This window comes from Apaloderma vittatum, unplaced genomic scaffold (genome assembly GCF_000703405.1).
Source record: "Apaloderma vittatum isolate BGI_N311 unplaced genomic scaffold, ASM70340v1 scaffold25493, whole genome shotgun sequence".
Lineage (NCBI taxonomy): Eukaryota > Metazoa > Chordata > Aves > Trogoniformes > Trogonidae > Apaloderma > Apaloderma vittatum.
In genome coordinates, this window is record NW_009707960.1 from 35,193 (window position 1) to 60,626 (window position 25,434).

The 25,434-nt window shown below is 36.9% G+C and overlaps 1 protein-coding gene across 1 annotated transcript; it reads right to left on the bottom strand.

Annotated features, from left to right (window-relative positions):
- Nucleotides 1-4,504: 4,504 nt before the first annotated feature.
- On the bottom strand, nt 4,505-23,718 carry ASUN (asunder spermatogenesis regulator). The gene is made up of 16 exons (XM_009866390.1): nt 23,491-23,718; nt 22,049-22,123; nt 20,779-20,981; nt 20,388-20,468; nt 19,101-19,191; nt 17,289-17,417; nt 15,533-15,617; nt 12,832-12,921; nt 11,802-11,891; nt 10,154-10,332; nt 9,201-9,371; nt 8,676-8,830; nt 7,461-7,691; nt 6,136-6,275; nt 5,358-5,493; nt 4,505-4,544 (listed from the first exon to the last, which is right to left on the bottom strand). The coding sequence occupies exons 1-16, from the start codon at nt 23,713-23,715 to the stop codon at nt 4,505-4,507; spliced, it is 2,121 nt and encodes a 706-aa protein (XP_009864692.1). The 5' UTR covers nt 23,716-23,718.
- Between the last annotated feature and the right edge of the window lie 1,716 nt (nt 23,719-25,434).

Consider the following 25,434-nt stretch of genomic DNA (forward strand, 5'->3'; position numbering starts at 1 on the left):
CAAGCCACCAAAATACCAACCCCCTCCCTGTTATCAAGAGGGTATGACTACCCGAAACTACCAGCACAACATCCACAGATTTAAGCTAAGATCTTTTAAGTGATACTACGAGCAAATCTACAAAAAGGCAATTGATACTAGAATGTACTATCCTCCTTACTGAGAAGTCCTAAGCAGTGAGTGGATTTTATCAATTCTGTGTCTAAAATAGAACACTCTTAAGCTACGCCTGGCAAAATAACAACCCTGATACCAAGTACTAGAACAAAATGCCAAGTAAAGCAGGTGAAGGAACCTGTAGATGAGATGGGTAGAGTGATATGCCTGTACAAGTCAGAAAATGAAAACACATACCAGGCTGATGCTGGTGGGAGCGAGGGATCACAGCCAGTACTAAGTAAAACTCCATTATGATTCCCTGATGCATAAATATATAATTTACATAGAAGAGGCAAAACTCTCAGAAGGACCATCACGAAATGTGGTTTCCATTGAAATCTGAAGGTGTTACAACCCTCAAGTCTGTGTCACTCTAGAATTTCAGATTGGTATTTTCAAAAAATCCATATAGTAATTGTCTCTCTCTCATTGGGGTCATTGTCTCTGTCCTCAATCTGTCAAAATTTTTTTAGCGTTTCTATTAAATACATTATATGTAGCATTTATAAGGACGACCGCAGCTACTTAACACGAAATTCTTACTGTTAGGTAATTGTGTAATGTACTTTTTAAAACACATTTTAAAACTACGAGTTTGCTTCCTTGAAGTAAAACAGGCTCTACTGTCTGCCACCAGCAATGACAGTCAAGGACTCTAGGGAAGAAAATATGTGAAACAATTTCTAAAAACTTTGCAAATACTTTAAAATCTTTTCAATTTAAAAGATTAATGTATACAAAGTTTAATTCATAACTTACTTGTGGATTAATCCATAATTTTCAGTTTTAATCTGTAAACTGTTTTGGAACTGAGAAAATCTCCCTTGAAGCTGAAAGCAGTGTGAAACAGGACCAAAGAACCACCAGCACCACCACACAGAAAGGAGACATACAGAATGCCCTTTCCAGAATTGCCACAGGACTTTACTGGAGAAGGTGGAATGCCAAAGAGCCCCAGAGGACTGACATGACAGCTCTGGAGATGATACAGTTTCACTAACCTGTCTAAGAACAAGAACTCACAGGGGAACCACCCTGTCACAGTGTGCTCTTGCTGATGTCGGATTCAGTGGCCACCGACTGGTTTGATGAACTCTGAGCAGAAGGTACAGGGCCCACCCTGCACACGCAGCAGCCCAACCACCACGAATGAGGCTCTAGCACAGCAAGCAGGCACTCAAGAGCAGTGAGTTAGCCAAAACCCAGCTTTTGCAGGCTAAAGAACACAAAATCAAATGTGCACATTTACCATAAAGAAACCAGGCAGAACCGGATCGTTTCAGAGCAGGCTGCTGACCAGTCCCAAACAGAATCCAACTCAGGGACAGATCTGGAAATGGCCCACAGGCACGGAAACACAAGAACAGCTCTGCAGTGGTCCACTTTTATGTTGCACTGCAGATCAATGTCTGCAAACAACTAGATGCCCGCACAAAGTACCAGCACAGGTCCCTGCAGCCTCTGCTGGCTTCCCTTGTCTCCAACATCAAGATTCACACCATCCAGCAACCCCAGCGACAGTACAGCTCAACTGGTAGTCAGGGCACAGAAAGAGAATCTGAACAGCTCACTAGCTACAGGTGTACCAAGAGCTACAGGACTAAAGTATTTGAATGGATTAACTTATATTTGTGTGTACATTGCACACGTACAACCCATGTCTAGTTTCAACCAGATGCGGAAGCACACAAACAATGTGCACAAGTTAGCTGTGCGGATGAAAACATTGCCAACACGTTTGTGTTCTTTTCTGGGGGAAGCAGCTGATCTGTGAATGACAGTAATGACGGGATTTACATCTTCTTGTACAAACAGGGAGCACTTGTCTGAGTTTACAGTGTTGACTAACTTTTTCAATAAATACAAAGTCCTTTGTATCACAGAATGTTAGGGGTTAGAAGGCACCTCAAAAAGCCACCTGATCCACTCCCCCTGCCAGAGCAGGATCACCTACAGCAGGTCACACAGGAAGGCATCCAGGCGGGTTTTGAAAGTCTCCAGAGAAGGAGACTCCACACCCTCCATGGGCAGCCTGTGCCAGAGCTCTGTCACCCCCACAGTGAAAAAGTTTTTTCTTACATTTATGTGGAACCTCCTATGCTCCAGCTTGCATCTGCTACCCCTTGTCCTATCATCAGACATCACTGAGAAGAACCTGGCTCCGTCCTCCTGACACTTGCTCTTTACATACATGACTAGTTGAATGCTTTCCAGAAGCCATCCAGCTACAAACCAGCTCTAAAGTTTGATGTAAATGTCAACATAGCAGCAGTAAGGCACTGTAGTCAATAGTCTAGACATGAGATTAGTAGTATATAAATCTACAGGATTACCACAGGAAACATCAGCCCTTGTAGTATCTCATGTCGCAGTAAGACTCTTCAAGCATTTAGTATACAAGCCCACAGTCAACCACCTTGAAGAAAAAGGCCCCATTAATTTAATCACTTAACAGTCCACCTGGCAGGTATTCCAGAATTGGAAAATATAGTTAGTAAACAAGCTAAACATATACATACTTTAAGAGCAGGCACAGAATTTTTCCTCTAATCAAGTATTTCATTCCTATGCATATTTAAGGACTGAAGCTGAATATTAATGGCATATCAGGAGACAAAATACACACAATTCCCCAAGGCACAGAATAAACTTTTCAGTCATACTGCTCTAGACTAGCAACAAATTGCAGAAAGCTGACATTTACATGCTCTCTAGGTTCCAGACTTTAATATTCCTTTGGTAAACAAGAGAAATAACCAGACTGATATGCAGCACAATCTCAAAAAAATCCCCAGAAAAACAAAACAACAAAAAGCTTGAGAAGCTTTTAAGAAACAATAATTCTATGGTAGTTTTCTCCATGAGAACACTTTGGATAGGGTATCAAGAGACAACAGCAGGTGATGCAGGACAGCCTATTTTCAATTAAATAGCCAAAGTAAGTCTTCAGACTTTAAGATCTCCAAAAATCACACACTGCTCCTGTAAAAGCTACTTAAGTTTTAGAATATGATAAAATATTATCATACAACTATTATTCAATCACTCTGTAAAAATTATTCTAAAAAAAAATAATCTTTTAACAGAAAACACATCTGCAGAGTAGCTAAATAAACTCCTTGAAACTATACAAAGTACTTTAACACAGCTGAAGAAAGTACTCAGCTGCTAGTGTAAGTGAAGAACATTTGCATATTTGTGTTCAGATCTAGTCATGATTAACTATGGTATTTAAAGTTTCAGGTGAAGAAATATGAATATTTGAGCTTTTCTAAAACTAAATTAAAAGATGTGTCTTAACTTAAACTGTAACATATCAAATCTGTGAGACCTTCAGTTGCTTATACAAGCTAGAAGAAGGCAGAGCATGCAGATCAGAGGAAGGCTGACATATCCAGAGAGCTTAGCTAATCATCTGTCCTTAGCCCACTCATCTTGACCCATTTGGAAGCCAACCCGAAAACTTGCAAGGGATCACAGACACTGGGTGAGAGAGATTTCCCGTTTGACAATTCTGTTCTCCATTAAGAAAGAGGCTCCACTCAAAGAAACCTGAAGACAGACCATCTACTTTGTTATTTCACAGCCATTAATATTCAGAATAAGCGCCCCTATGACATTCAAAAAGCTTAGACGTAAAAGGACAGCTGTCTTAGAGAGCATACTCAATCAAAAAAATTATTACAATGATTAGTAAAAATTTTATTTTACTTTTCCTTACAAACAAAGACAACTCCAGCACAACAACCAGAAAGGCTCTGGTTTCTAAAGATCATTTCTAGGCAATTTTTAAAAGTCCTTAAACCATCAGTTTCTGTCTGTAAAAGCACTCACCCTCCCACCCTTAGTTGAAAACCAAGACTGCCATTTTCTCAGCAAAGTGACTAGGTACCCAGTGTGTGGTCTTCTCCGTAATTCTGGATTCCTGAGGAAGTTTCATATAAATAAAAATATTCAAGAACCAAAATTAACAAGGTTTTCAGTCATTTAGCAATTTCTCAAATATTTTTTTAAACAGTCACCACTGATTTTGAAATATTAAACAATACTTATGGGAAGAGACTTTAAACTCTGACTAATATTTTTAATCACTTGATTTTGTCCATGGCAGGTTTTCTTCGTCCTACAAAATATGACTGCAAAATACTTCAGGGCAGCTCCTATTTGCACACTATTCACTTAATGTGATGTGCAGATTTCATATTTTATAGCAAAAATAAGAATAGAAAAATGTAAAAAACAAAACAGAGCTATACAATTGTATTGAAATGGTACCAATATCAATTCCAGCATTATATATCCTTGTAATTCGGCCAAGTTTTGTCCAAAGAAACACAATTCATCATCACTGCCGGCCTGCTTTTCCATTTTCTGTTGTTTCCATTCTGAAATGCAAGACATCAATTGGTAAGGCTTGTTATTGGAAACACAATCAATAGATTAAGAAAAAAAAAAAAAATCAGACAAACATTTTGAAAAATATTTTTTATTTTGCTAACCGTCCTGTCTCTCCCTGCCCCCACAACATACACACTCTTATCTCTTCTCAATGCATCTTTAAGCAGCAATCAGTACATAAAGGAAAGGTTTCTACAAAGAAACTTTCCAGCAACAACTGCAAAAAGGGTTGATCAATTATTAACCTCATCAAAAGACAAAAATCCCATATTCATGTCACTACAGAGACTATTCATCAAATTTGAGCCTTAGCAGTTTGTTTTCAAGGTCTTCATTTTCACTCTTCTTACATTTATCATCAAGTATCACCACTGCATTTACTTAAGAGGAGGTCGGTTTGGTTTTTCAGTATTTTTTGACAGAACATGGACTTCATTACAGCACTGCGCTAAGATTCAACCACCCCATTCTTGACACTGGTTTTGTATCAGCCATTTCCTTTGGAAGCTAAAGCAAGCTACAGACTGGCACAAGAAATGTCAATTTAGCTAATGTTTTACTCTCTGATTAAGAGTTTTGCTGCAAGGGCAATCACTAACGCACAGGAAAGCCTTCAGCATTCAGGTGAATCAGCATTCAGCCTTGCTCAGCACAGACACAAACAACTGAAAAGCAAACACTATGTATTTATTTATTTTACCTTCAAAAGTGTATTTTTAATGCTATAACTGAAGTATTCCTCCGTGCTGCATAGTGACCACTGCTAAGATATTTATAGTCATGTATTTACTGATACAAACCCATTTTCTTCTTTCAGATGTTGATACAGCTCAGCCTTATTATTAACAGAGTTCAAACGACCAATAAATTCCTGGTGTTTCCTAGAGTTGGCAGCATTAATCCTGTTGCTCCATAAAGACAGCAAGGACATTGGCCCTAAAATGCAAGCGAAGAGTCTAAGTGATTTAATTTCTGAATTCTTAAATATTGCATCATTACAAAGACTTAGAAGAAATTACAGATTACAACAGTACAACGCAGTAAAGCCAGAAATATTAAAGAGGCTAAACAAATACAAAATATACAAAGTGGTAACAGTTGAGTAGTTGCCTCACCAGACTGCCTTTGCTTCAAATGCAAAATCTGAACATCAGCTCCGCCACTGCAACAGATCGTTACAGATCATACCAAGGAAAAGGGTCAGGAAGAACTGCCCGTTCTGACAACTGCGCTGCTTAGGCACGTTTATCAGTCAGCAGCAGGTAGCAATTTCTGACTCCCGTCCTTAAAGAGCATTTCAGACATACAGTAGGTCGAACAGCAGCAGCACAAAATTAGTCCAATGCCCTGTCAACCCCAGTGCCTATTCATTAGACTCACACAGTGTCTTAGTGCCTCTTTTTCATATAGACCTGTTGAGGTTAACACATTTCTCAGGAATTTGTCAACACTGAGTGTTTAATTAAAAATTATCTTACTGACTTCACTTTAATTCCAAGAAGATTAATCTCATTACTTTAGAAAACACAGACTGACACAACAACTGCTCTTTAACCTGATGCAATTTTTCTGGTTTACCTTTTGCCTTTTCAACTGTGGGCACTTCATCCATTGTAATAAGAGGCTTTTTGTTGGGTGGCTCAGGAGAATCAGGGGAATCTTTGATAACTTCAGCTTCTGCTAGCTCTTCTTTTTCACGATCCAAAAGACTTTTTAACCTTTTTGAGAGGGAAGGAAAACAGTGAAGCAAAATATGCTAGAGCAGTACATATGATTCTCAATACCATTCTGTGCAGACCGAAGTTATGCACAACCCATATTATAATTTTATATTATACATTTACATAATATTATATTTATAACATTATATATTATTTTGACCCCTTGGAATGGGTGACAAACAACAGAGAAGACTAGCCAAATAATCCTCTGAGTAAAGCCTTAAGGAAGGATTTTAAAATACAATTTCACTTGAGTTAGCAGTATTTATATTGTAGTCGAGACAGTTGATCATTCTGAATTTTGAAGGAGAGCCTAAGTAACAACAGACAAAAAAATCAGATAAATTCCTATGATCATTTCTAAGTGAATTCACACCTATTTCTACACGAAATTCCTTTTATTTCAATCCCCATTTTAATCCATACATGAAAGTAAAAGCAACAATAGGAATGGATTTGATCATATATAGAAAGGCAAGAACGGCCATCAGCATGGTGACAAGGTCCTCCTATCCTGAATGACCGTAGCACACACAAAACATATGCGAACTGAGCTTAGTACCATGAGGGTTTTTTTTGATCTCTTTAGAATAGCAGTTTGAAGGATGGAAAACAGAAGAGACAACAGATGCTTACCACCTAAGACAAGTTACATGAATTACAGACAGCAGGTATATGGACAATCAATCCTGATATTCAACTGCAGAGCCAGATCAATCTGGATTGTTTATCCACCTGAACACTAAACTATCTATGAGTCAAGAAAAAAATAACTGCCTATTTTGAGTTTTCAGTCATGTTTTATATTTCTATAAAGCAGTTTAATGTCTAATAGGTGGTCCAGTTATGACAAAATCCAACAGCAACTCTTCAAGCTGCAAAGCCCTACTAAGTGGTCAGCAACTTGTCCAAGAACCACAAAAAATACATTGCAAAATACGTTAATTTGAAGAGTCTAATGAGCAGGCACCATAATAAAGGTGCCCCCTTCTCAAGCTCAGTAACAGTGACTCATCCAAAAACCTGGGGATCCACTCTCCCTAGCAGTAAGCCAAGGTTACAAGGCAAGAGCACCTCAAACCAAATCCTGCAGCTGTTTCACTGTAACTTCTCTCCCCTTTGAAGTAGGGAAGGACAAAACTTACTATACTCCAGAGTTTGATTTCACTTCAGAATATTTACCTTTCTGTTTCTTGCCATGGCTTATCTGATTCATAGTCTTTGCCCAACTTGTCCGATTTGTCTTCTTTGTCTTCTCTCTTTCTACCTCGTTTCTTGCGCTCCTCTTCCTCTGGAGGTTTACTTCTGCAAGCCATCAAACATTCCAAGACTCGCTGGTGTTTATCAGAGTTGTTTATGTGTGCTCGTACAAGGGTCTCCAATTCATTCCACATGATCCGGTACTGTTCATCTCTAAGGAAGGCCAGAAAAAAAGATATCACATACAGGATTACCTCGACCATTAAACCATTGCATAAATTAAGGTTAAAAAACAGACATTAAGAAATAAAAAAGAAAAACACACTTCAAACATAAAAAAATAACTCTGAACAGGTTCTCTGTCCTCTTATATCAGAGGTCTACCCACGTGGGATTTCTCCATCTTTGAACCTCAAAACTATGCTGCACATAACATTTCCCAACTAAGAACCACAGTTAAGTTTTAATTGAAATAGACTATGTCCACTGAAATAAAATTCTTAACTTTCACAAGATCTCACTGCCAAAGGGCACTTCTGAATCCTCTCAGGATATGCAGAGGGTGACCTGTGTACTGACATGGAAATTACTCACTATTTAATTCTCTGGATCAAAACAATTAAAAAGAATCACACCATACTATTGTAAAGGATTTCTAGTCATGTTGGCAAATCCATAGCCAAGTTTCTTTTCAGCCAATTCTTGGACATACAATGCACACATCAGAGTGACTAAGACATCAGGATATTCTATGCTTCTTTTAAAGGAGTAGTCCGTATTTTAAATAACTATTTCAAAAGGATTTAACTATTCTAATATACCCAATTTTAAAACACTGTTCATTCATACTGTGCTTAAGTTTTCCTCTTTATTAATTTGAAATTTTTCCATTTTCTCCGTCCTAGCTTGTATCAATCTCTTGCCCTTTTTAATTACTGTCTTTGCTTTTTTTTTTTTTAAACATACCCACAATTCTTGGGTAATAAAACTATGTGTTCTTCTCATAACATAATATCAGTACTGTGAAAGCCCCTTAACAGTGCAGGCAAAACATTCAGAGCATTTTTTGCATATCTACAGTGTTTTGTTGAGTATGTATTAGACATCTGACCAAACCTTAAAAATTCAGTATGAAAACAATGTTAATAGTATATTTCTGAAAGAAGTCCAGCATCAACAAAAAGATTTGCATGTAACCTTTTTGGACCCTTTCCTCTGGTACCAACTGTTGAAATGGGCAGTGGATCATTTTTCCTCTCCATATCTACCAAATTGTATATCGTTTTTTGACAATTCAGAACATCTTCATCTGTCATTGCTTCTTTTACTATCACGCTGGCTAACGGCACTACCTGCAAGATAAAACACAAGTCAACAACAGGGAAGTCTGTGTATGTCACCATAGAGAAACACGAAGAAGAAATCAAAGGCATGGAACAAGGCAGGACAACCCCCACCCTTAATCCTCAATTTAGTAATAACTCTCAGCAGGTCTAAGCAAATGCACTTTTGCTTTACCCAGCAGCACTATAGCTGTCAGGTTCAAATACTCCATCCTATTCAGATAGCATTCTAATAATCTAATGTCACTAAACACAGAGTACTTGAGTGAAAATAAACTGATTTTGTGGCAAGTGATTTATCAAAATAAGAGTTACTATTTCAGCAAAGTGAAACTTAATTTAGAACAAAATAAAAAGTTACAAACCATGGGTAACTTACAGCTTGCATGTTGAAGATGGTAGTCTGAGAAATAATCATAGGCCAGTAACGTGTATGTTTCTCTAACTGATCTTTTGCACGTTCCAATGGAATTTCAAGACTTCCATCAATCTTATATCTGGGCTCTAGAAAAGGAGTTAATCGGTTTTCCCTCATAAATTCACCAAAATCCTAATGATAACCAAACAAGATACAATTAGGCATTTCTCTAGCAAAGTAACTTTCACTGAACGGGTGAAACAGCATAGTCTTACTTATCACTAACTGTGTACCATCCCCACTGCTACAGTTAATCCTAAAAAATCAGAGTCCTGTTCTCTAGCTTGCAGATGTACATTATTCAGGGTGAACAGTAAAAGATGCGTATAAAAATATGGGTAAAACCTGATGTAAAGTTTTTGAAGAGGAGGCCTTCTGCATCTGCAAGGTACTTCATGTAGTGTAAGAATTTTATGTTTTCCTGGAAGCCAGTTCTGCTTGTTTACAACAGAGACAAAGCATGTATTGAAAAAATTAAAGGAAAATGAATGCCAGCTGACTGCTGGCTCCATATCCAGGGGTCAAAGATGACAACATCTTTTCTATTTATTGTACAAACCACATGCAATCTATCCTCATAATAATAGGCAGGAAACAGAGTCTTATGTGTACCCAGCCTGCAGGAAAAAACTTGCCAAGAAAAATGTTATTCTACTATCAGAACAAACTTTAAAAACTCATAGTGCAGAAGGAGGCAAGTACTTCCTTGACGCAGAAAGGATTCTACACAGCAGGCCTAACAATAAGCAGATGTACCTGCTTTGAACTAAATGTGTATCAGCAGAACAAAGAAAAATAGTTTGCCCAGGCAATCCACTACAGCCCTCCAGAAAAAGTACCCAAATTTCCTTTACACAACCATTACACTATATCTCGTCATCTGCGACAAGTAACACCTTAAAAAAGAATCTTACTGTAATCCGGTAGTCAGTGACTCTTCCACCACACCCTTCGCTAATTGATGGGGGATCTTCTAGAATTGATCGTGAGCTGCTTAATACATGCAGAAAAATTTCTCCCCCATGGCTGCTGAGCATGTGACTGATTACTTTAGAGCCAGACTTGCGGGGCTGCTCCAACAAAACGGAACGACCTGTTGGAAATTAGATCAATTTCATTAGTTACTGCACATTGCAATTTTAAATTAAAAACTACATATTAAAAACCACAGGTTTGTATCTAGCCAATAAGGGTCTGAATCCATTAAAGTTGTGTTTTCACCCAGCAGAAGTGAGAAACTCTTATCTCCTTTGAGAATTTACTCTAGGTATTTACAGAGAACATTGCGTTATATGCTCTTAAACTTTATATGATAAAGATCAAAGCCCCGCTTCCCCACACCAACCAATCACTTTCTCTGTAGAACATTATTCTTAGAAAGAACATATTTGTAAGACATTTAAACGCTATATCGTGTAAGGGCAGTTTGCTGGTTTTTATTATTACAGATTATGTTGTGTACCAAACTTATTCGGTCCTACTGCAGAAACTCTCTCACTAAAAGCAACTTCTAAAAGTAACAAAACAGCCTGCTTAGGTATAAAGTTACCAGTTGATACTATTTGTTAATGCTTAAAATGGAAAACATTTTTCAGAGAAATAAAACTGTCCTTGGCTTATTTCCAGTAAAATACACTAAACACAAAAGGATGCATTCTCCAAGTAAGTTATTATGAGGAAGTAAAAACAGAAGATCAGAAGAGAATAGTTGCCCGAAATATGCTATTAATTTTGGTCCTAATCATTGTTATCGAAGTACTTTTTCAGTACAGAATCTTTAGAGAAAAATACATCAAAAATATAGCGTTTAATAAAACCAGCATGCATTTTAGACATACAAATGACTTGACTGAAGAAAACATCCCATTATAAGGATGTTTGTAACCCAATTTTGTTTGCAAACTGAAAAAAAACTTGCACGTAATTAATACTGACTACCTATTACTTGTTTGTAAGAAACAGCTTTGGCTTACCTTTTTGACATGTATTTAAATGGCAACCTCTTACTGCAAGGTTATTTAAGGCAATGGACAAGATCTTGCAAAAAGCAAAAGATAACTAAATCTAACCTACTTTTTGATCGATTCCAGTACACATAGGTATGTCTGCTTCAAGTAACCAACGTACTTAGTTGGTCACAATCCAGTTAAAAGAGCTTTCTGAGGCTGCTGAGCATCTGCTAAAAATCAGGCACAGACATAAGTTGCTAATATTTTGCAATAGTCAGTCAGCATTGTGATTGCACTATCACCTACTGAAAGTAGTGTTTCCAACTAAATAGCATGAAGTGAAAAACACTCTACATTTGGATTCAGAAAAGAATTACCAGAATTCAATACTTGCTCCTTCCTCACATCTTTTCTCCCACCTTCAAGTTTCAAGCCACATTCCATTTGACTCTAAATACATTTAATAACATTATTTTCTTAACATGTTAAAATAAACTTCACACTTTTACAGTATACTGACATTTACTGCTATGCAAACTAAGATGTGGTAAGTGCTCTATTCATAATACTAACAATTACAATGTTAATTAACTAGCCAAGGACACAAATTTACCGTTAAGGAGAAAGTTAGTAAGGCATGAAGAAGGTCTGCTATTTACATCCACTGGTGAAATTCTGTACGCTCCAGTACAATAATGTAATTCTGAAAAGTAAATGAGTAGAAAAGTTGAGAGTGTAGTTTCACATACAGCAAAAATATCCCACAAAATAAAATAAAGGAAGAAGACTATTCAGTCATCAGCAGAATGGAAAAGCCCAGTTGTCTTCTCCTTCCGCCACCTCCTCACAATCATTCCAGTACCCTCACTCTGAGAATCTAACACATTCCCAAGCCCTGTTTCCAGCAGAACCTCAACCTCTGTATCTCCAAAATTATTTTACTGTAGAGTCCGTCTCCTTTCTCATATCTGTATTTTTCACATGTGGGCACAAAGATTAGACACAACTTGCCGATAGTCTACAAGGCACATGAGTTGAATGGCCAGATGCCTGCCATGTTACCCCAAGTCTTCCCTGTCTTTCTCTCCTTTACTCAGATTTGGGTAGTTCTCTCTCCCTTACTCAGACATGAAAGTTAATATAGAGGGACTAGTCTACTGGTAGTAACAGTGAATACATTTAACTTCCTTACAAAGCTTTTTACTTAGCACTCAAGATTACACTAAGGACAGTACTTTGACATGTCCCTCCTCCTGCTCCCCAATAAGAATTAAAACCAAAAAAGATTCAGTGTCTCAAAGCTGCTATGTTAAACAGACACCACTGTGGAAATGACAAGTTATACTTGATGGGAGGGGCAAATAATTACTGAACATTGTGGCAAAAGAATAACTTCATGATACTTAACAGGAGATTAAAAAAAGCCACCAAGAAAAACATTACTACCGCTCTCACACAAAGCACTAACTCGCCAAGCAGGAGAGCATCGTATGAGCATGAGTAAAGAAGGGTGCAGTCAGCAGTACAGCTTCTAGAGCAAAAGGTAAAACCAGCATTAATAAGAAGCAAGTTACCTCCTTGTACGGAGAAAACAGCGATCAACACAAATTAGAATTATCAGTTTTGTAAGATATATTACCTACCCACACTATTTGTTCGAGGAGTACACCATTTCAATGTAACAGTTTCTTTAAATGTGCCTTCTCTGCTATTGCCACCTGTATGATTATCACCTGCAATATAAAATCAGAAAAAGTGTGTGATCAATGATATTTTCTCTGATTACCCACATTCTTTAAATCATAGCTAAAAACTCTAAACTTTTAAGGTACAAAATATTTATAACATGAACATATACAAAAATGTAACCTAATTTTCTGTTAGTTACCTAGCTTAAGGAAAAAAAGTTTTCAGCAGTGGCAGTTGACAAAAATAACCTTTTAAAATCAGCAGCCATTAAAAATAATGCAGCAAACAAAATACTGCAGTTCCAGAGTATGCTGCATAGGCTTGATTCTACATTTATAAAAACTACCTTTTATAGATAAAACATTTCTTTTCTTCTAAAATGCCTAGGACTTTACAACAGTAATTTTTGTAATTTTCCACAATGAAATCAGAACCCTTAACCAATGTTAGAGCTGATAATTTCTTATATTATACCCCGAAGTCAAAAGTGAAACTGATCTGAAGGCACATTTGACAAGTTGGGCTTTTGGGGAAAAGAAATATTTAGTCTCAGTATCTTCGCTATGCTAGATTCAACCTGAACATCTCTCAACATTTTACTGGCTGTAGATGTTTTAACATTAAAATAATTTTATACAGTGTCTCACTGACAACTGGTCTGGCAGAAACCATCTGAAGTCCTTAAAACAGGCATTATCAATGCTCCTTGACACGTTAAAATACATTTCTTCTGGGGAGTTTTGTGATTCTTCATAATCTTTGACTTGTGTTACCTCAGGAAAGAATGAACTGAGTTTTGCATGAAGTTTCAGCATTACAGTCTGTTGGTAGGCAACACAGTCGCAGTCACTTAATATGCTCAAATTGACACTAATTGGAAGGAATGAGACACATCAACATAGAGCATAGTCTGTAATATGTTAGGGTTTAGTTTAATCTTTCATGTAAGAAGTTTTATTTCATATCAAAGGCATTTACTCACAATAGATGTGTTTGATTTGCTTATTAATCATACAGATGACTTGCAAAAGTTGATTTATTTTTTTTTTAGTTAAACTGGAATAATTTTAGAAAGTATCTCAGAATACCTAAAGGCCAAACTTACTTAATCTAAAATTTCTCTAGTAATATTTCACAGAAGTAAGATCAGTAAACTGAATTTCTACCTTCCTAGCACCAGAGCTATTACAGCTGGAAGATTTATTCTACAACAAACAAAAGAAACCAGAACTTACAGAATCCAAGAATAGACTATTTCCTTTCAAAGTTCTGATGGAAAAAACTTAAAGAGGAATTTCGGCTTTGAATTTACTAGAACGCTTATTCCTTGAGTCAATAGGTATTATAAAACTATTTCGGAGCTCTTAGAATAAAGTTTTATACTTTCAACATGATAACAGAATTTCATGGGAGTCTGAACTCATTACTGTAATATCCTATTCTTTTTCCTCAATTTTTCATCACACACTCGACTAAAAAAATGAAGCACAGTACTAGGAGATGACAATAAAGAGCTACCTATTTTCATAAGAGGGGAAAAAAAAAAAAAAAAAATCACAACCCCCCTAAAACCAGTTACTTACAGATCGTATTATTTCAAACTCCAGAACAGAGGTATCAACTCTTTGTTAAATAATTCTGACATAAATAGCTCATTCGTTAAATCCTTCACTTCTTCAAAGGTAAGCCACAACCTACTTCCTAACATGCTTTGAAACTACATAAAACAGTAGAACAAATATCTACAGCCTGTATCTAAATACACGTATTCTTTACGCACAGCAAAACAGACTACACTTTTAATGGTACTGAATCACATAATAGAAGTTACAATCAATGCAGTAAGAGAAAACAAAGCATATGCAAGCCTTTAAAAGCCTCAAATGAGACCTTGGCACTGAAAAGGCGTATGGACCAAGTATTCCACCACAACACAGGCTGAGGGCTTTCTCACTGCTTGGCTTTGCTTTTAATTCTACTAATATAGACTTTTTAGCCTGCCTTGTTAACAAAATTTTACATCAAGCACTGATTCCTGAACAAAATATTTCTCCGTAAGTCTTACTGTTGTGTTTTTCTAGCAGTTGAGTTACAAAAAAAAACCCTCACCTCAGAGGAATACTAGGTAATAATTCTTAAAATTACAGAAGAAACAGTAGATAATTTCAAATGCAACAAGACCAAAAGCCAAATAACTATTATCTTTCCTAAAGCAATTACTGTCATAAACGGATATATGGGGTGTAAGTGATGTCAACTATTATTACTTGACAGATTAAAAGTTCACCAACAAATACAAACAAGAGGTACTTTCTTTCATAAAATCACTGCACATCTGGTCTTGTTGATAACAAGTAGATGAGAGAAGGTGACATGCCCCTCAAGCCTCACACAAATATCCTGAACAAATACGAGACTTTGTCTGATGAGTTTGGCTTACTTTCTCATTGTTATACCCTTATTACTGTACTAAAACATGCTAGTAATGAGTAAAACTCCAACACCAATATTACAAATCAAGTTCTTGGGTTGTAGTAACTGAAAATATGCTATTCATGTCCAAAATTTACATCAATTTGAAGCTTGTAATCTCTCATTGCGAATGCTTCCATCAGACTGAACAAAAGTCACTTTTAGAGGCCTATTTCTACTTACCACTCTTTAAAAAGTCAATGTGTGCCTCTTTGTGATGAAGCAGCTCCACATCATAGTTGGCTGATGTGTTAGCATGTTGTTCTTCCTTTAAAAGAGAAAGGCAGAAAGGATAAATACAGTTATTTTAGCTAGAGGTCACTGTTTTCATAAACAAATGATTCTACATTTACCTTTCACTCCAGAAGAAAACAAAGTCTCCAAAGTGCATCAGACAACAACAGGATTGCAATGTTGAGGAAACTGTTTGCTCTCTGACCTGTTTAAAGATGCAGCCATCTGCTTTTCCTCTTTTTTTTTTTTTTTTCCTTTTCGAAACCCTATGGTTTCCGCTTTATACAAACAGCATGCCAGGATGCATCATGTAAAATTAAGTGAAAAAAGGCTTAACTACTTTTGTTCAAACCAGTGAAGTTAATGAAGTCTACAATGTACTGTATACCATCAGCAGTTACAACTTACTGAGCAGCAACAAACGGTCACTGCAGACAGATTGAAAATTGCTTCTTACAATTAAAAATCTCAAGAATCCAAACCAAAAAACACACATTATCATTTTCCTGCACTTCAGCTATGTAAGAAGTATACTTTTAGGTGCAAGTTTACAATTTAAAAAAAATACCACGTGATGTTTGAAAAAAGAATACCGCATCTTTAAACAACTACAGAGGACTAGCAAAACCAGAACAGTAACCTTGGTAATTAAAAAGTTAAAAAAAAAGGAAAAAAAAAATCACAGAGAACCCAACACAGTCTATTACTATAAGGACAAAGGCAGAAGGGAGAGGTATACCAGCAGCACACAGGTCAGAAAGTTACAGACAAGGTATTTGCAAACTCAAGTCACATTTGTGCCATGACCCATGTCAAAGTTTCATTAAAGCTGTAAATGTAACTTTTAGTTTCACATTTTAACTTATAAAATCCATACAATATTGCTAGCTTTCAAACATGAAAGTATTAGAGCTTGATTATTTTTTTTTTTAACATCTGGAAAGTTTATCTGCTCCTACCCTTTTTGTTTGTTTGAATACTGACACTTCTGTTTCAATGGTCTCTTGCTGCCTGATCAGAAAATTACTGTAAACATAAGACTACTTGAAATTCTTAGTTGCATTGATTTCGCTCCCAGTAGCAATAAGAAAAATATTAATAGGGACATCAACAATTTTGAACAGATGATGTTTAATTTAATATACACAGATATATATCCCCTGTCCTGTTTCTGGTTTATGGATCTTCAAAGTGGAAAATCTACTGAAAAATCCTTATTCAAAAACATCAGCTATTAGTTACAAACACCTTTATGTTGGGTGGGCATAATAATGAAACAGAGGAAAAAAGAGACTCACTATGCCACTAGAATGCACAAGGGTCAAGAATATCTAAACACAACTAGAAAAAGACAAAAGAATCACAGACAAAGTAATCCGAGGTAAGTAAGATTCTATTTATATAAAATAATACAAACAGAACTGAAGTAACACTTGTATTGCTACATCAAAAATTGCGATTCAGCAATACAACAGTTCGTTCTGTGATCCTTCTTTGCTTTTCTTCCCCCTTTCTTCATTTTTACTAACCTGGTCACAGACATTGAATGTGGGCTAATAAAAAAAAACAAACAAAAAACAAAACAGAAAATATGATATGGAGAGAAAAACAATGTAAAAATTCAATTAAAATAAACATTAGAAGTTTTCAAACAAATTTAGAAGTGATGCAGCTAGTTAACACAAAGCTATAGACACAACATTACCTTCATAGGAATGTTAGTTATCGTGGTTGAAGCCAGATCAAAGTGTTGTTGTACCAAAACATTCAGTTTCGTAGCCAGATGCCGTCCTGCTCGGACACTGTGCACTTCACTGGTTAAAACAGGTGAAAGCTAAAATAAATTGACACAGAATATATAGTATTACTGAATTAGGCTCTAGCATCATGTAACAATATTATTCCTTTGAAACTCTAAAATAAGCACATTTATATTGCTAAACCCAACAAGGGGGGAAAACTACTACCCAAAAAACCCACACCATGGGAAACCAAAATGAAGGAAGTAAGAACTATACCTCATTCAGAATTTTGTGGGTTATACCAGTTGTTATAGCTGCAATTATCCCAAATTCTCAGAAAAATTAGAAGCGTGCTAAAAAACCTGAGTCATTAATTGTTAATAGGAAGAATTAGTATCACGACATGGGGAAGAATCTCTTTACAGCAGCTCTGGGCCTATTTTTTTGCTGTTTTGCCTGCCAAGTAACAGAGACAAAGTAATTTTTATATACGTATCTGTAAGTGCACCAAATATACACAAGTGAGACAAATACAAAGCCTTAAGATACATTTTTCCCTAATCACCAAGGACTTTTGGTTTAGGCTTTGCAAAAATAAGGAAACAAAACCACACAACTAAGAAATACAAAAAAACCCAACACCAAATCAGTGATAAAGATGACAGGAAAGCAGCAGTCAATTCTCCTTTGCTCGCATATTTTTAGCACAGCTAAGAAGTTTTGTGGAAAAGAATCTCGGGAAGGTAGCTATTATAGTCCCTTTTATTTATGAAATAATATGCAGGATTAGATGTCTTTCATGTTAAGAATAAGACTTTTTCCCCCCCTGTGTCTTTCTGCTTCCAGACAGCATGCAGAGCAGATCGATGAAGAACAGAATGTTACAAAACATTTTGTACGTACTTGGTTTCAAAAAAATCACCACTAAGCACCCAAGCCGACAAAGTACATATGCTTTTGCTACTGAACAACTGAGATGTTAATGCATAAAATAATTTCTTACAGGCATTCTTTTACCTTCTCATAAAATAATCTTTAAAAGTACCTGTACGGTACTTCAAGTATTTGATGAACTTCAAGCATATTCTACATTCCTACAATACATTACCCCTTCACTTGAAAGCAGATACACTTCCCAAAGCTTTCACTAGAAAAGGATCCTGTTTACTAACGCTGGAACAACAGAACTTATACACAAAAGTCCAGTTTGGTTTCATGAGAAAACCATTCAACCAAAAGGCTGAAAAAGCTAATGTTTTTGCACGGATAATGTGAAACATGCAGTGCTGAACATTATCCACATCACTCAGAAAAGTATCTGAAAAAACAGGGCTTGTGCCAGTTAGTAGCTTACACTTGAATAGTGGGAAAGTTACTCAACAGATCAAAGTAGTTCATGGTTTTCCTCTCGGTTCCTAATGTGCATTTCATTCTAAAAAAACCAACCCCACTAAATCCAAGACTATCATTCTATAGCACTAATGCGCTTACTTAAAAAAAAAAGCCAAATAATGAATTAGTAATGCAAGAAATTCTAAGTAATAGAAAAAAGAGGATACCCTACCTACACAAGGACTGCAAGAGAACAAAGCCTACACTTTGGATGGCGATATGCAGGCTGCCAACTTCTCAAAGAATTATCACCTGCACCTCTTCCTACATCTTCCCAGAGACTAGAGGCTCTGAAAATTATTGCTGAATACTTTATTTGTACTATTTTGAGTCTGATGTGCTTCCTACTCCTTGGATCAATTTTCTTATTTTAAGCTCCTTACCTCTTTTTTAGGACGATCTGAAACAAGGCTTTCTTCACCAACTGGGTAAGTGTGGATTAAGACCAATTCACATTTCTGAATCTGCATTAGACTTAAAAACAAAAGCATTCTAATTAGCCTACAGCATGGCAGATTGTCTCTTAGAAATTAAACCAATTCTCCCAAGATTCATCTGATTTCCAGAACACAGAATCATGAAGACGTAACACAACATACTGTTTCTGAAAGTATTTTGTAGAAAGCAGGTTAAAGATTTTCAGAAGCATGTACTTAAAAATAACTTTTTATCATAATAATAATAAAAATCTACCTCTTCAGACGCTATAGCACTGTGTTTCCTTTAGGATTTATCAGTGGAACAGATCCTTAACTGGTGTAACCTGTTCAGCTTCATTCAACTAAAAATTGACACTACGGAGGATCTGTGTCTCCAAGCATGTGCACAGGTATTAATAAAGGGATTTCAGTGAATATGAAAACAACTATCCAAATTACATACTTCCAATGCTGCTGGAAATTTGGAGAGATTGAGACATCACTCCACATCCCTAACCTACAGGGATGACACCGCTTTTTTGTCCTTATAAGTGACTTTGAACCCTACTCCCTAGGGCAGTAACCTTGATGTAGACATGAAATTGCAACTGCAGCAGGTAAATAAGAGACACCTGTTTCTGCTATTTAAGTGCCTAAGGAGCACTCACGAATAGGATCACAACCAACTATATATTTTTTACAAGGCAACACACAGTCTCCTGCCCAAATAGTTCAGTTTAATTACATAAAACATATGGTGGAAAAATGATTTCTCACAGGAGATGCAACCTAGGTTTCAAGTAATTCCTTTATCTCAGGGGAAGTGTCAGACAACACAATTTGGAAAGTAAAAGCTAGTTCCAAAGAAGTTAGCTACTATAGTCAAAGAAAGATGAATGTAAAGTTAATGCATTGTTATCACAAAAAACCGCATTGGATGTATTACTGATTCCAAATATATAATATGTAACAAGGCACAGTTACATGTCTTATTTTGGAGCAAGATATAGAATGTAACAACCTAAAGAAAGACTGTCCTACGAGGATAAAAGCTGATACTGAAAAGCTAATGATTAGACACCAACTCTAAGTCAACAATACTACGATACAGCACCTTCTGTTTCACACGTGCATTCACTCAAATAGTTCATTAGAATAAGCTTTAAATGAAAACTACATCCATGTTTCAGAGGATATGTCTCGGGGTACATGAAGAACAAGAGAAACTACGTTTGCAGAAAGTATACTCACTGATCTGAATTAGCTGCAAGTTTGTTATGCTCATGAATGGTTTCCTGAACACAATCCTCAAGCATCCGAACATGACTGTCACTAGAAAAAAAAAATATTTTTAATGCAGGATAATCAATTCCACTGTTTAAAGCAAAACATCACAAAATGTTCTTCTATTTTGAGTGGGAAAATTTTAGTTTGTTACTGTAACCGACCTCCATATCTGTAATAAGGCAAGAATTGATCTAATAAAGAATGCCAAAAAAAAAAAAAAAAAAAAAAAGCTATCTGCTTAGGCACTAAGGCATGACTTCTGAAAATGTATTATGTATCAGAATCACAGAACATTTGATTCTGTGATGATGTAGCTATGATTTTTTTTAACGGTAAAAGCACATTACATAAATACCTTTTTGCGTTAGTAATACAGATTATTCTTCCTCTGTTTCCAACACGTTCTGCATTCTCCATGAGCATGGTTCGAGCCTCATGCTGGTATTCTGTGATTTTGCAGAGCGCTTCTACTGCCGCAACCAGACCATGAAGGATGCTGCAGCACTCTGGATCAGCCCGAGGATTGGGTGGCCCAACAGCTGCCAATGCTGCCATCAACTAATTAAAAAGAAAGAAAGAGAATGTTGAAAGTTACTTTTGAGACATTTCTTAAAATGATAAGTTAGTAGAAAAGTCATCATCATAACTTATTCTATACGCAAATTAATACTGTAGTGAGAAAACCAAACAGAGCAATTAAAGACCATTATATGTTGCCAGCCTTCTGGAAAGTATTTGGCTCTAAATTATCCCTTGCGATTAATTTACTGTTACTAAGCCTTAAGAGTATCATATTATCATTTATTACTGAAAAGTATCAGGTTTTAAAAACAAGTTATATGCAATATCTGGAAGAAATTCTAACATTATCAGTTGCCATCTGCTTTTATTTTCTGAGAATTTGGAAATTCAGTTCCTCTCCAAAATAGTTTTTCAGAGGATGAGCTCATTCAGCACGAAAAAGCAAGAGCAAAGAAAATGTTTACTTTTATTATTTTACATAGTTTATTTTCCTATCATCCAAATGTTAAAAAAAAAAAAAGAATCAAACCCAAATTTAATATTCATAGAATCATTCAGGTTGGAAAAGATCCTTGGGATCATTGAGTCCAACCTTTAACCCTACTCTACAAAGCTCACCCCTCGTCCATATCCCCCAACACCAGATCTAAACGAATGCAGTCATTGTTCATAGCCAACGTGGCTTCATGAGGGGAAAGTCCTGTAACTGACTTAATTTCCTTTCTCGACAAGGTTGCCCACCTAGGTGACCAAGGGAAGTCAGGAGATGTGAGGTGTTCTGGATTTTACCAGAGGTTTTGACAGCATCTCTCACAGCATCACCAAATTACAGAAGAAATAAGTAGGTAATTTACTCATAACGTTTATTTTAAGACATAATTCTACATGCAAAGCTAATGGATTCTTTATAAATTATATAAAGCTGCCTATAGAATAGTCCATCCTCACAGGCTATATCTTAAAATTCTGCTACACAGTAATTTCAGAACAGATCCACCAACATTTTAAATAACCAAAGCTATTTCATAATGAACATAGCAAGAAGCTGTTATTTATTCTGCAATTAAACTAGACTTATAAAACAAAACAGTTATAAAGCTTACCTCCTGCAAGTTCTGATCTTCCTGAGTCCAAGAATTCAAGACATGAGCCCCAGAATCACTCACAATGAAATTCACCTGAAATGACCACAAAAGCACATGTAGATAACTGCTGTTATGGCTACTTCCCCAAATCCAAACAAACATGAATTACACCTCTTTCTTCTGACACTCTGGAGATATGTGCAATGAGGGAAATTAAAGGCAAATTACAAATAAGACAATAAAACCAAAAAGCAAACACCTGCTATATTCACTTACCCCTTTAATAATATTACAATTAACAACTTCTAACTCTATATTTTAAGCCACTAAATCTCTACAATAATTAGGCATTGCATGATATTAAGTATTTTACTAATAGGTAGTGTTTTCAGTAAACAGCAAAATAAATTCCAATACTGTAATATCGTAAAACATTCTCCAAAGCTCCTACAGTAGATCACAGCAGTAAATGACTTTCAAGATTTAGTAAACTTAACATAGCAAAATACGTTCTAAAGGTGACAAAAAAGCCAAGAGGAAGAACACCTCTCATTTTTATTTCAGTTTCTCATACCACACAAGCTTCAGTTCAGCCAACTGATTGAAATCAATTAAACATTCACTAAATATCTCATAACAGGACTCAACTTTACAGTAAATGCCCTAAACTGGAGTTTAGTTCAAATGCTGTCTGAGAACAAGGACAGGCAATCCATTAAGGCAGTGCAGCTGACATGCATTAAATCACTGGACTATCAGGAGGCATTTGTCAGTGCCTGGCCCTCGCCTCAGCCAGTATTCCCCCATCACTATCACAAGGTTGCTTCCTTATTTTTTTAAGGGTAACTAACCTTTAGGACACTGCACAATGATTTACTCAATAATGAGAAAATATTAAACCCAGGGATTAGTGACCTTAATTTATGATTCAATGTTATGGAACGCACACAGCATTTATTTTTCTAAACAAGGAGCTGTGAGAGCCAGGAAGCTTTTGCATCTTTTCAAACTGGTAGCTTCTGAGTGAGGTCATCTCTTCCTAAAGCCCAGAATTCCTTCAAAATTGACACCAAAAACCTTCTGAAATGCTACCAAGTGTGTTTAGAAACTAAATTCAGTTTGAAGCAATACCTCACTTAAGCTTTTATAAACTTACAGATTTATTATTGTGTTCTTCCGAGCTATAAGTTACCTTAAATTGCCTCTTCTCATGCTTTGCCCTGAGTTACAAAGTGACATTAAGACAATGAAAGGTCTCCAAAATACGTACTGGGATTCATATACTACTCAAGCCAATTTAAAGAGATAAAAACGGTATCAACAGCACACACACTATATATATAACAAATTAAAACGGGTCTTTTAATTTAAGGGACAGCTAACAATATTAAAAAAATTAAAATGGGAAAATCTCCTTTATACTACCAAGCAGAATATGCAGTACAGCTAGAACAACTTACCAGCTTCTTGAAAGGGAAAATATCATACATTATTCTACAGTACTCCATGGATGATTCCACTGAACAGGTCCACAGTGATTTCGATATGGGTGCTAGAGGTATAATTCCTTGGGTCCGATTTTTTACTAACATATCAAATTCAACATGTTGTCTGCAGGATTCTGCCATATATGGGCAGTGATCCACAACGAAAACAGTTTTATGAGACTCAGAAAAGATTTTCATTTTCTTCCTAAAAGAAACATATTAAGATCAGAAAGAAATTGTGAAAAGAAAAATATCACAAGATTACAGTGCGATTTATATAGCATAAAATTACCATACTAGAATATGCAAACTTCAGTGGTTTACTTCTTACAGTACTTAATTACATACCGCATACATTAGCTCTGGCAAAACTGTAAAGTTTATCAAAAAACTACAAAAATTCCCATTTTAACAATCTATTTACTGGAGACAAATATCCCCCAGAACTCTTGCTGGTCCATATATTTAAAATACTGGGTTTCTAATCCAAAGAAACTGTTATTTCTCAGAAGAAAAAAAAAATAAAGAAAATGTGAAAGTGTACTGCTCAAAAGGCAAAAATGATGCACAATATTACCCTCCTCACTTCTCTAATTAAAAGTAACTTTGAAGAAAAAAAAAATTAAGGGGGCTGGTTAGTTCAGTCAGCTGAGCATGGCATTAACAACGCCAAGGTCACAGGTTCGATTCCCGTTCAGCCCCCATGTGTTGCCTGATCTAGTCGACAGGTGGCGACCCTGGCGACAGGGAGGCTGGATTAAAATGATCTCTAAAGTCCCTTCCAGCCTAGGCCATTCTATTATTTTATGTTGAAGGGAAAAAGTCAGAGAGTTGTGGTCAATGGGACAGAGTCCAGTTGGCAGCCTGTGTCTAGTGGGGTCCCTCAGGGGTCAGTACTGGGACCAGTGCTGTTCAATGTATTCATCAGTGACCTGGACAAGGGATTAGAGAGCACTGTCAGCAGATTTGCTGATGACACTAAACTGGGAGGAGTGGCTGACACCCCAGCAGGCTGTGCTGCCATTCAGGGAGACCTGGACAGGCTGGAGGGCTGGGCAGGGAGAAACCTTACGGGGTTCAACAAGGGCAAGTGGAGAGTTTTGCACGTGGGAAAGAACAACCCTAAGTACCAGTATAGGTTGGGCACCGACCTGCTGGAGAGCAGTGTAGGGGAAAGGGACCTGGGGGTTCTGGTGGACAGCAGGATGGCCATGAGCCAGCACTGTGCCCTCATGGCCAAGAAGGCCAATGGCATCCTGGGGTGTATTAGAAGGGGAGTAGCTAGTAGGTCGAGAGAGGTCCTCCTGCCCCTCTACTCTGCCCTGGTGAGGCCGCATCTGGAATATTGTGTCCAGTTCTGGGCCCCTCAGCTCAAGAGAGACAGGGAACTGCTGGAGAGAGTCCAGTGCAGAGCCACAGAGATGATGAAGGGAGTGGAACGTCTGCCTTATGAGGAAAGGGAGCTGCTCTCTTCAGTTTGGAGAAGAGGAGGATGAGGGGTGACCTCATTAATGTTTATAAATATGTCAAGGGGGAGTGTCAGGAGGACAGAGCCAGGCTCTTTTCAATGACATCCAATGACAGGACAAGGGGCAACAGGTACAAGTTGGAACATAGGAGGTTCCACAAAAATATTAGAAAAAACTTTTTCACTGTGAGGGTGACAGAGCCCTGGCACAGGCTGCCCAGGGAGGTTGTGGAGTCTCCTTCTCTGGAGACATTCAAACCCCACCTGGATGTGTTCCTGTGCGACCTACTGTAGGTGATCCTGCTCTAGCAGGGGGGCTGGACTTAGATGATCTTTTGAGGTCCTTTCCAACCCCAAACACTCTGCGATTCCGTGATTCCTGTTTAAAGCTTATTTCCTAAAATAAGCAAAATGGAAAAAAATATTTATGATTTGGCCACACAGACCTT

Excerpts from the sequence above, each read along its gene's own strand:
- ASUN (XM_009866390.1), bottom strand. The coding sequence starts at position 23,715 with ATGAAAATCTTTTCTGAGTCTCATAAAACTGTTTTCGTTGTGGATCAC. Across the intron at positions 12,922-15,532 it reads CATTGACTTTTTAAAGAGTG|GTGATAATCATACAGGTGGC; the intron begins GTAAGTAGAAAT and ends TTTATATTGCAG. Across the intron at positions 9,372-10,153 it reads TCACTGACTACCGGATTACA|GATTTTGGTGAATTTATGAG; the intron begins GTAAGATTCTTT and ends GGTTATCATTAG.